Here is a 12,479-nt window from a genome sequence, read left to right on the forward strand (position 1 = left end):
GAGTTGGCAGTTTGGACAGTGAAGGCTCCCGTAATGATTAATGACGCTTCGACGTGCCTACGTCACACGTGACAGCCATTTTTGTGTTTTGCGGAAAACCTCCAATCGGACTCTGTGGATCTCCAGTGCTTCGTCGAACTTTAACTAATTTTAACAGCCCATTTGACAACCTATAGTTCTACTCAGAGTCTTTTCAAACTGAAAACGTACCGCAATAAGACTTTTGCTTTTTAAAGGTGATTCAAGGTATTTTGAGCCTTAATTCATAAACGAAGCCTTACGCAACAGCACCATCTACTGGACTTGAACTAGTGGTTTTAGGAAATAATTCATTTCTCTACATACTTTCAAATTGTTCTACTATGTGTATGTTAACTTTTCTAGGAATTTTTATTCAACAGTTTTGATTAACAACTTTTAACAAGGTTATCATTCCTTTGTTGTTTACAGTACTTTTGAAAGGTGATAATTCCCACAATTGTTCTGCTTTGAAGTTTGTGTATTTTAGCTTTCACAGTAATTCTAGAAACGCATATGCAGACGCCTTGCAAGCTTATCAAGCTTTTACAAACTGATAATTCTTACATGGTTTAGTGTTTCAATTTTTATACATATTTTTTGTTTTGGGAAATCCCTTTGCGATTTGAGTTTCAACCATGCAGAGTATAGCCACCTCCCATTCTTTCTTTCTAATCCTGGAGATCCGCCTATCAAATGGCAGAAGTGGAAAAAGATATTCAAACAATATGCCAAAGTTTGTGGGACAAATCTTAGCTCAGAGAGATGCACTGCTCTTTTATTACATTGCTTAGGGTCGGAAGGCCAAGAGGTCTTTGACCATTTACCAGACATTGATGATTCCACACTTAAGGAGTACGAAATATGTATTTTAAAATTGGATAGGCATTATCTACCAAACGTTAGCACTATCCTTGAACATTATCATTTTGGGAGACGCAATCAAAATGAAGGGGAGTCAGTAGAAAATTATATCACTGCCCTTAGGAAATTAGGTTCATCCTGTAAATTTGGGGCCCTCCTAGAAGAAAGGATCAGAGACAAATTTATGTTGGGTTGCAATGTGCAGAAAGTAAGAGATGACATTTGGCAGAAGGACGAGCCTTCATTAGATGAGGTCATAACAATTGCCAAGCAAATTAAACACACACAGACAAATGTGTGGAAGTCATCTCCAAGCATGAAGGCAAGAATGAGAACGTGAGTGAAATTAAAGTACATTCTAGTAGAAATAATATTGTCAAAGAGAAAGGTGCTAACAGTAATTTTAAATCGGGGGTAGATAAAATGGTTGGTGGAAGTTCAAAGAATTCTTTTTCTCAGTTTGTGTTTCAGGTGTTGCAACCCCAACGATTTAGCCAATGATAAAAAATGCCCTGCGTTAAAATCCAAATGTGATGTCTGTAAGAAAATCGGTCATTTTACCTCCTCCTGTAAAGCAAAGAAATTTAAATCTAAGGTTAACATGGCACGCAAGTGTGATTAAGGTGAAAGTGAATCCGATTCCGACTGTGATTGTGGACAAGTTGTATCTCAAATGTCTAATGAAAAGAAAAAAGGTCCTTATGCTGAAGTTTTAGTTGAACACTGTGGTACCCGTGTCCTATTTGATTCAGGAGCAAAAATAATAATTGTTTCTAAAGAGTTTTTCCTTACTCATTTGAAAGACAAAGTTATGTTGCTCAAAGCTGACATTAACCCCTATGCTTATGGTGGTGAGCCCATAAAGCTAATGGGGTATTTCTCTGGTTTGAAAGAATATACAGGAAGGTATGTGTCTGGTAAGGTGTACGTGTCTAAAAAAGGGGAAATGTGGTCTGTTTGTTTTTCTTGTTTTGAAAACCCAATAAAAGACAAACCATAAAAAAGGGGACAGCATTTTAAGTTGGCTACACCAAAGAGATCTGGGAGTCATGCTTGATCCTAATAGTGTTCCTCCCATTCTCTTAAAAGAAAATGTTGTTGTTGGAGATGTTTGTGCTCAAGTTGATAGTGAGAATTTTGCCTAGCAGTTAAAAGACTCTTATCCCAAGGTTTTAAGGAATGAATTAGGGTGTCTAACAAACTATACCCACAAAATTAAGTTAGTTTCTGGTGCTGTTCCATTTGCCAGCAAAGTTCGAGGAGTTCCGTTATCAGTAAGAGAAGAAATGAAGGAGCAGTTAGAAAAACGTAAAATAGAGGGTATTATTGAAGAGGTGGAGGGGACACAATGGTTGGCTCCAGTCGTAGCCGCATGCAAATCGGACGGCTCCCTCCGGCTCTGTATTGATCTCAGAGAACTTAATAAATTGTTGACAAATACCCTTTGCCTAAAATCTCAGACATGCTCATGTTACTAAATGGTGCCTAAGTCTTTTCAACAGTCGACCTTAAATCGGCGTACCATCAGATTTTATTGGATGAGGAGTCGAAAGATTATACGTCTTTCGTTATGCCTTTTGGAACATTTAGGTTTGTGCGTCTACCTTTCGGGTTAGTTTCAGCAGCTTCAGTGTTCCAAAGGGATCTTGAAAAGGTATTAAAAGGTCAAAAAGGAGTGAACATTTACCAAGATGACGTTTTGATCTATGGGAAAGATGTGGAAGAACATGATCTAAGACTAAGAGAAGTTTTAAATAAATTTTATTTACATAACCTCACACTCAGGATTGATAAATGCAAATTCAGGAAGTCCAATATTGATTACTTGGCACACACCATCTCTGGGAAAGGTGTTGAACCTAAAAAAGACCTTGTTGAGTCCATAGAGAACTTGGCATCGCCCAAAAATAAAGTGGAATTGATGAAGTTCCTAGGGATGGCGGAGTATTATAGCAAGTTTGTCAAAGGGTTTGCTGGAAAGTGTATCAACATGCGAACGCTGTTGTGCAAGGGTGTTGATTTTGAGTGGAGTGATTTGTGTGAAAGTGAGTTTGTGAAATTAAAGGCACTACTTAAAAATAATCCCAAGCTCAGAAGTTTCGATCCTAAAAACAAAACCTTTCTTATAACAGATGCTAGCTTGAAAGGTTTGGGGCTGTTCTTCAACAGGAAAATGAGAGTGGAACAAATGTCATTCTTTTTCTTTCAAGAAGTCTCAGGGGGGCAGAATGTCGTTACTCTGTCATTGAGAGAGAGAGGCTTTAGCTGTGCACTGGGCTACCAAAAAGTTAAAGAATCTATTGTGGGGTACAAAATTTATAGTATGCACCGACCACAAACCGTTAGTAGAAGTCTTTAACAAGAAAGACATTGATGCCATATCCAGCAGAATTTCAAGGTGGGTAGTTGACCTACGGGGTTTTGATTTTAGGGTTGAGTACCTACCCGGAGCACGGAATTGCACGGCTGACGCACTTTCCAGGTTAGTTAAACCAGATGAAGATTATATTGACCAAGATTTACAAGATGACTTTGAGTGGGTGTGTAACATTGAAAAATATGGTATCAAAGAAAGTAACTGGTGTGAGGAATGCAAAACAGATGAGGAACTCAGAGTTATCTGTACTTATTGAGAATGGTTGGGATAAAGGAAACTAGTTGTATCGGAAAGATACTGGAATGTTAGGCATGAGATGGCAAATGTTGATGGGTTAATCTTTTGTGGTACCAGGTTAATACCAACCAAATGTTTTCGTGATGATCTCATTAAGTTGGCACATCAGGGTCATCAGGGCATATCCAAAACCAAGGAAAGCATAAGACTACATTTCTGGGGGGCTGGTATGGATCTGGATATAGAGAGACAAGTACGTGAGTGCATTCCTTGTACTCTGAGTGAGAAAAGCTTAAAACCAAGGGTCCAACCTATGGTTATAAGGGAACGCCCAACTAGGCCTGGGGAAGAATTGGCACTTGACATTTTGGGTCCAGTAAAGTCCAAAGATGGTGAATTATATATTTTTGTACTCATAGACTTATTTTCCAGGTGGCCTGAGATCAAAATTGCCAAATGTATAAACACTAAACATATTATAAGTTTTTTAATGGAAGTATTTGCAAGAGAGGGTCTTCCGGGTTATTTACTAACTGACAGTGGAGTGCAATTTGTGTCCAGGGAAATGGATATGTTTTTAGACAAGTGTTCCATAAAACATAAACGCTGTTCTCTGTACCATCCAGAAAGTAATGGAATGGTAGAACGCTTTGTTAGAGTTCTTAAAGAATCCATCGCTTTATCAAAACAGAATAATGTTGATTGGAAAGAAGGTGTGAACAAAATTGTTGATATGTACAGGATAACAACTCATGCTACTACTGGATGTACTCCATTTGTCTTACTTAAAAACAGACAACCTAACACACTCATAACGCCTTTCTGGGTTAATGACTTATTGTTCAAAAAGGGTTTTGTAAGGGTTCCTCCTAGTTGATGGAAAGATCGTGAGTCCAGTAAAATATTAGATCACAAGTCAAAATTTGATGAAAGGAAAGTAGTTAAGAAAACTCAAGTTCGTATTGGAGGTTACGCCATTTTAAGAGCACCTTTTGGTAGCAAGTCTTCCGATTTGTTCACAAAGTGGTGAAAGTTCTCACTAATGCTGTGAAAACAGAAGATTCCAGAATCTGGAATCTTAATAGGGTGGTTGTGGTGAAGAATCCTCATGTTATCAAAAACCATGACATGTCTTTGCATGACTACAAATCTACTTCCATTTCAGGTTCAGTGAGTTCTCTGTCAAGCTCTGCTTGTGGGAAAACTAGAAGGATTATCAAAGTTCCTTCAAAGGTTAAAGATTTTAAAATAAAGTGACTTGTTTTTTTTTAAATCTTTCCTCTCTTTCTTGTTCTGTTATAAGGGGGGAAGGTGTGTAACATGTGCTTATTTTATTCTTAGTATGTATATAGTAGCATTGTATCTTTAAGTGCTGATCTATGCCTTTTTCTCACTGATGATTTATGATTAGCTCCTTGGTGATAGAACACTGAGGAGGTTTGAGAGTCAGTTGCATGTGACTGATTGGACTGTATGGATGGGATCTTCATTCCTCTACAATGAACTTACTTCTTTTCATTCTCCATCTGTACCTGCTTATTGAATTTTTATGGATTTTACAACCTGTTATACAGACCTGCGTTTTTTTGTCGTTTCTAGATGTGGATGAATGCAGCATATACAATGGTAGCTGTGAGCACGACTGCATTAACACAGCAGGGAGCTATGAGTGCGTTTGTCCATCTGGAAAGGGGCTGCACTGGAACAAAAAGGATTGTGTTGGTAAGTGCTTTGCTACAGTGTCCATTTCCTTATTTTCATTGTCATAAATATACTCAAATGTCAGGAAACCAATTAGAACTCAACAGGGATTTTTGTTTGGAGTGTGTGTTGCAGTTCGGACAAATCAACTGAGAATTAAGTAATATAGTGAAATAATTGATAGTTGCTAATCAAGCAATAATGACCAAAATATTTCTTTATGGTTAATGCTGGAGTAAAGGAGTCGAGGGGCTAGCTAGTGTATTAACAAAAAGGAAATTTACACATCAGTGGTCATGCAAAACTCAAGTATTACACGTGTTAGTGGTGTTTTCATAAATCATATAGTTATTCAAGTATTTTCAAGTCTGTTTACATGCACATTAAAGATGAATCTGATCTCAAAATCATATTTTTAGCATGCATGCACATCATACACTATCCAAGTCAAGCAAAGCTCATAGCTAACAGTTAGTTCACTTAGCAAAAGCGCCATGGCATTTTTACCTGAGATATCTTACAATAGGGCTTTGTGGGGGGTGGCCGACCAACCAGAGGCCTGCCTCCCCCAGGGGCTTTTGGGCTATTGGTGCAGCCCAGAGCCCAATTGGGCTTGTTGGGCTACATTTGGGCTGGGGGGATATTTAAGCGGCCATTTTAGGTCATAGATAGATAGGGTGAAGAAATGTTGTACATTTTGTGGTGTTTAGGGTTTAGTACAGGTCTGTCTTACCTTGCTGTTTTGCAATACGGCGGTGGCAGACGATATGCGTGTGATCGAGGCGTTATGCTTCCTAGAAGAAACGGGCCGAATGGACCTTTTGTGGCCCGTGAGTGAGGTGAGTCTCCCTATGCGGGCGACCAGCGGGGTCGCGGCGACGGTAATGGCGTGCTCGCCGCCGTGGACCAGACCGTGTTGGGACCCCCCCCATTCTGCCAGATAGTGGCCGGGCATCCCCCCGTTTAATTGAGGGTGAGGGGGAAGGTGGGGATGGTGATGGGGGTGATGGAGCGGCCTGTAGTTGGGCTCCATACAGGTGTGGGGCATGGGCAGGTGGGTCAGAAACGGCTTGGATCAGGTTTGGGTGCGGGGAGGGGGGAGACCTGGAGGGGTTTGGGTCTGGGGCAGGAGGGAAAGGGAGGGGCTGGTCAGGGCCCGCGGTGCAGCAGAGCAGGAGGGGACACAGTGGGGACCCATGCCGTCCCTGGAGTTGGGAGAATGGCTGGAGAGGGCCTCAGCGAGGCTCAGACAGAGGTGGATGGAGGAGGGGGGTTGGACAAAGGGGGAGGCCTGAGGCGGGGAGGTGTACAGGGGGAGTTGGGGCGGAGGCCCCTTAGCGCACACCAGTCAGGCGGGGGAGGGCCTCGCAGGCAAGAGGCGGGGGATGCGTCAGAGTGGAGTGATGGGGAGGAGGAGGGTGTGGGGGGATTGGGGGCGGGGGGCGGTATGGTTTCCGGGTCCCGGACGGAGGGTCAGAAGGGCACTCCGGTGCGGTGGGGGGCCATTGGTCGAGTTTCTCGGGTCTGGATTGGGTAGTAGATGGGCTTTGGCAGTGGTACCCAGGGGTGACAGGGACAGACATAAGAGCTAACCCCGGCATGTCGGACTCCACTTTTCTGTTGCAGGGGCGGCAGGTGAGGTAATCGGGTGCGTTGCATGCGGTTCCACCCTACCGAGAGGATGGGCAGGATGTGCCTCGTGCGGGCAGCCGGACCCCAGCGAGGGACTTATGGAAGGCGTGCGTCGTAGGAGGGACAAGCAGTCTCCAGTGTCACAACCCTGGTGGGTCAATGAGGCCGCAGGGGCACCGGTACAGGGGTCCAGAACATCAAGGCAGGCTTGCAGTGCAGCAGCAGAGTGTTTGGATATAGGGGAACTGATCCGCAATGGCAGGGAATGAGCTTGATTGAGTGGGCTGGAGTCCACAGAGGATGGCTCATTGCTGTTGGATCACGGGCTGGAATCCACGGAGGACAGCCCATTGCTTTTGGATCACAGCCTGGAGCCCAAGGAGGATGGCCCATTGCTGTGGGACACCGGGCTGGAGTCCACGGAGGATGGCCCATTGCTGTTGGATCACGGGCTGGAGTCCACGGAGTATGGCTCATTGCTGTGGGATCACGGGCTGGAGTCCACAGAGGACGGCCCATTGCAGTTGGGATTATGATGACAGGCAGGGTGAAGGTGGGGGGGGGGTGTCACTAATGCTGTGTTTAGTTTTTGCAGAAAGGTCAGGACAAATGACGCACAGTGGCGGATAGCCGGGTGGCTCCCCCTTCACAACTGGTTAGGCGGCAGGACACTGACCTTGACGCCAGGAAAGGCACAGGCGCAGGGGGTCGGCACGTGGGCCACAGAAAAAGAGAGGGAGCGGGGAGGACTTCAGGCAGAGAACACGAGGGCACGTGCACGGGTGACAAACGCATGGCAGGGTGTCAGTGGGTATAGATGCATGGGGGGTGGAAGATGGGGAGGTGCACATTGAGAAAAGGTGCTTATGGGACAGATACCGGAGTGGGCCCGGAGTCGCCAAAAATGGTGCGGAAGGGAAAGGGACCAAAGGGGGGCCCATAGAGTTGAATAGGGAGGGGACTAAAGAAGGCCATGACGACTTGGTGAAACTACCTTACTTGGTGATAACTAAGCCCTTGGGGGGGGGCACCTTATGCTGGTCACCAAAGAGAAAATCTGGAAGGGCAAATTTGTGGATATGATGTAGGTATGACATAGGGGGCTACAGCAAAGGAGGGGCCCAAGGAAGAAGAGTGGGAGCTGGCCAAGGGGCCGCGGGCAGCCATGACCATCGTAAATTGGTCGGCTGCCTTCTTGATCTTCGACAGTGTATACTGCGTGAAGTATCCCAACAGGTCCGTCGCATTAGTCAAATAAATGGACATAATCAGAAGGGCCCAAGTAACGTACGGGGGATGCGCGTGGTAACACTATGAGGAGGAGTTCTGAGCACAATTAGCCTGGGACCCGGAAGCTAAGTAGTGGGAGATAGATACCGAACTATACCAGCAGACAATGGGTGGGGGCGAGGTTTGGGAAGATTAGTTGCACGGCCAGTGGGATGCCGCTTGTCTCTCCCCCCTTTCATGAATGACTGGGGTGGGGTACACAGGAAATGGCACAGGGAGCGGGTTGAGAGCCTGCTGGGACTGCAATAAAAGCACGTGGGCCAGACAGTGCTGCAAGTTTAAGCATGAAGGCTCAAAGTATTCTGGCAGTCACCTTTGGGACACCGCTATGGGACAAGTTTTAACGGGAAGGGAGTCTAACCAGGACGCAGCATAACGCGGGGGCAGGGGTGGCAGAAGGGCACAAGGGTCTCTGGGAGAAGGCTAGTACACCCATTAACCAGGGCCGTTGGAACAATTGTTGGCGTCTTATCCACGGACCGTAGACACAGAGCTCTTGTGACGGGGTTTAAGGAGGGTTCGGCTCGGTTAAGAGGATCCCCGGTACGCTAGGTGGGCTGAACATTTGAAATCTGCTAGACACACAGGGACGTAGTGCAAGCAGAATTGTACAAAGAAATCCATGGTAGGTTTGTTTAAGAGTAGCTCCCTTGCTAATCGATAATTTCCCCAATTGGGGTGGTGCCAAAGAAGGACCGGGGCAATGGGATGTTCCATCTCCTGTGCCCTATTTGAGCATTTTAGCCCGTTTGCAGTGGGGTTTTTGTCATGGTGCATGACTTTTCCTCGTGGGCCAAACCAGCTCTGCGGACTGTCAGCTGCAACTGACAAGTTTTTTAAGAGCTCATGAGAAGACACAAGGTTCCAGTACAGGGTTGTCATATTGGTATTGAGTTGGATGCGGGGGCAACGGAGGCACGCTTGCCGATAGACAAATAACTGCACATGCTGATATTAACCGATGGGTTGCTAGTACAAAGAAGAGGACGGTTAGGGTGAGGTGAGGTGGTACAGGTTTGGGGTTGGGGATGTCGTTGACATGTTTGACAATGCGGTCGGAACTAAAGAGGACTTTTACATGTGGCGCACATTGCTTCAGCGTTCAAAAGGCATCCCCATGGCAACGCCGGAGGAAGGCGAATGGGGCTGTCACAATCTATTCAAACGCAGCAGGGGCAGGAGGCTTTGGGCTCTACCTGCGAGGGAGGTGGTGCGCAGAAGATTGGCGCAACACTGGAAGAACAGGGGGAGGAGTATTGCCTTTCTGGAACTTTTTACACTGGTAGTGGCCATGACAGTATGGGCTCGGGACTTGGCACACAGGAAGGCGATCTTTAGAGTGGACAACATGTCAGTAGTACAGGTGGTGAACAGACAATCAGCCTAGGAGGCCCGAGTGCTGAAGGTGCTGCGGGTTTTGTGTGCGGAGAGGCTTGGAGCATGATATCTTGTTTCAGGCAAGGCATGGGCCGGGAGTGGACATTAACATTGCGGACGCTTGGCATCGTTCACAGTGGCAGAGGTTCCATGGGCTAGTCACGGTGCCGGACAAGGGCAGGACGGCAACTCCAGCAGGGATGTGGTATGTAGGGGACAAAGGATTATACAGTTGGTGACGGGGTCGCTGGCCTCAGCACGTAGAGGTCATATGAGCAGGCTTGGAATGAACTTCTTGAAGGGGGCGCAAGGCAACGAGCAGAACAATGTGAAAGGGAGGAGCAGGTGGGGCAGTTTATATTGTTCATGATTGACAAAGGTTGGTCTAAGGTGAATATGGCAGGCAAGTTGTCGGGTAAAAAGGGAGGCAGGCCCCGGCCGGGAAGGCCTTTATCAGTCGGGCTGCTGGCCGGCTTGATCGGGTCCTGCAGCAAATTATGCACAGAGGAAGAAGAAAGAGTTGTTTGCCACGTTCATATCTTGGATGTACGTGGTGGCATTTCAGGTTTCGGAATTGCTGGGTGCGAAAGGGGTGCAATGGGGGAAGGTGGACCTGAGGGACTAGGGGGTGGCACTGTAACTCATAAAATCCAAAACAGGCTCCTAGCCATGTTGGGACACATTCTTTTCACATAAGGGCAACTACAGACGCCGGAAAGGGGAGTGTGAAGTGGCACAAGTTGTTTCCTACTTTAAACAGCATGATTCAAGGTGGTATTTGTCCCGATGTTTTGATTATTCGTGTGGGGGACAATGACCTGGGTCAGTGTAGAGGTTTGGCATGATTAAAACAATTGAAGAGGGACCTCTTAGAGATAAGGCATCAGTGGTCAGGTTGTTATGTTATATGGTCAGAATTCATGTCTCAAAGGCACTGCAGGGGGGCAGAGTGGCCAGCAGCGTTAGATAAGGCCAGGAGGAAGATTATTCGGGACATGCGCAGTTTTTGTGACAAGGAGGGCATATGGAGAGTACAACATCCAGAGTTAGGTATGCTGCAGTTTATTCTGTCCAAGAGGATGGGGTGCACTTGTCACGTTATGGACTGGATATAGATATGAAATAAATCAAGGAAGTTGGACAGGGTATTGGACATACGACGGTATCAAAAAAAAAAAAAGGGTCTCTAGTTGGGGGGTCAGAAAAGTCTGGGGCCAGTATTTTCTGAGTGGCGTTTTCCTTAGTAATAGTTGGTAAATCTGTTTACAGTTTAAGTTTATTGGTTGGTAAATGTCACTCCGGGAACACGTAGGAAGGGGAAGTAGCATAGGAAGGTTACGTAGATAGTTATTTTAGGAAATGATAAGAAGTTACACATTTAATGAGTCAGCAGGGAGGACAGATAAGGGGGTTTATAAATGGTTGCAAAGGGGGAAACTGTAGGGGTGGGGTTGGGGGTAAGGGAGGATGAAAATATTTAGTGAGGTTTAGTTTAGTACGGCACAGGCCAAGAGTATGTGTTGTAAGGTGCACCTGTCTTCAATAAAGTGGCCTTTTTCACACTTAACAAGCTGGTTTGTGGTCTGTGCTGCGCCCCCCTTTGGCCCAAAAGAGTAGCGGCAGCACACAGTTTAGCAGACATGAAGGATTGAAGGATACTATAAGTCAGAGTGGTGATTGAGATTTTGAATAAAAAAGATAGTTAATGGAGAAGAGACAGTAAAGCAATTCAGATGAATACTTAAAAACAATTTTAATAATTGATCTCCCAATATGAACATTAAAGAGCTCCTTTGTAATTCAAAGTAGACCCCATGTAGATACATTAGGTACCTAGGCGAGAACTCAATGATGAAGCATGCCACACTGATGTCCAGAGGGTGAGATTTTTTATTAAAAAACATAGAATTTCCCTCCTGCATCCGCCCTACGTCAGGGTGTGAGAGACAACTAGCTAGTGTGTTCTGTTTTGACGTGTATCATAACCTTAGACAATAATAGGAACTACATACAGGGAGCAGTTCACACTGCAGCCATTTAAGAGAGCTCCAAAGGCACTACCCCCTATTGGGCACTTCTTGGAGGTGACCTGGATGCTGTCAAGGACTGTAAAAGGTTCCCTGCTCAGTAAATGAAAATTTGCAAATGTGTGCAATAGCAAATGCGGCCAAATGCAGGCAGGCTAAGAGTTTTGATAGAAGGACTAAATAAGGATGGTATTTGCACAACGCAATCATGGCTCAATTTCAGAAATCCACTATCTCTAATAGGATTGACCATTTTCTCAAACTGAGCCTGAAATCACAAATTCAGTAGCATAGGAATGACAATGAAGCATATATTGCCCCACAGTAATGAAAAAGAGAAATCGGTTTGCAACATATAAAAGTTTAATAACAAATAAGTAAAATTACAATAGCAGTCAAATCAATTTGTCATAAATCAAAATTCACCTGAATGCAGCAGCCATGAATCTGATCCAATTAAGTCAATGTAGTAGCTGTGAATATTGCATTATTAGAGAAAACATATGCAAATCAAAGCAAAGTCTTGCTTCCATAAAGAAATTGCCTAATTCTAAGCTAAGGTTGTGGTCAGGTCGAAGAAATTCAAAAGCAAGTAGATGCCAGCAAATATAGCATAGAATGAAGAACCAAATAAATGTTCCAAATAGAATAAGAAGGAATGTGTTTGCTATCAAGAAGCAGACAAATATGGGGCATTGGTCTCAAGAGAAGGGGAAGGACATAAGGTGGAAAGGGAAATATGGTCTAACTAACAAGCTTCACACAGTTTTAGTACTGTCCCTGTCATATATTCTTCAGGTTCCAACTGTGTCAGAATCAATCAAAATACGGTGTTCTTTCTGTGATTGGTGTCAGCCTCCTTCTCACTGATAATACAATGCCAACTTTTTCATTGACCTTCGCAATATTTCACACAGGAATGTTCTCGTCCTCTTCTCCTGTTCTAGGCCGGTGCA

General features: G+C 44.9%; 1 protein-coding gene across 4 annotated transcripts in view; it reads left to right on the top strand.

Annotated features, from left to right (window-relative positions):
- SCUBE1 (signal peptide, CUB domain and EGF like domain containing 1) overlaps nucleotides 1-12,479 on the top strand; it is a 2,199,864-nt gene that overhangs the window by 1,385,150 nt on the left and 802,235 nt on the right. For all 4 annotated transcript variants that reach the window (XM_078673869.1, XM_078673871.1, XM_078673868.1 and 1 more), the window contains one exon: nucleotides 5,096-5,218. In XM_078673869.1, coding sequence (XP_078529995.1) covers nucleotides 5,096-5,218 — 123 coding nt within the window. The remainder of the gene's footprint in view (nucleotides 1-5,095; nucleotides 5,219-12,479) is intronic.

This window comes from Lissotriton helveticus, chromosome 1_1 (genome assembly GCF_964261635.1).
Source record: "Lissotriton helveticus chromosome 1_1, aLisHel1.1, whole genome shotgun sequence".
Classification (NCBI taxonomy): domain Eukaryota; kingdom Metazoa; phylum Chordata; class Amphibia; order Caudata; family Salamandridae; genus Lissotriton; species Lissotriton helveticus.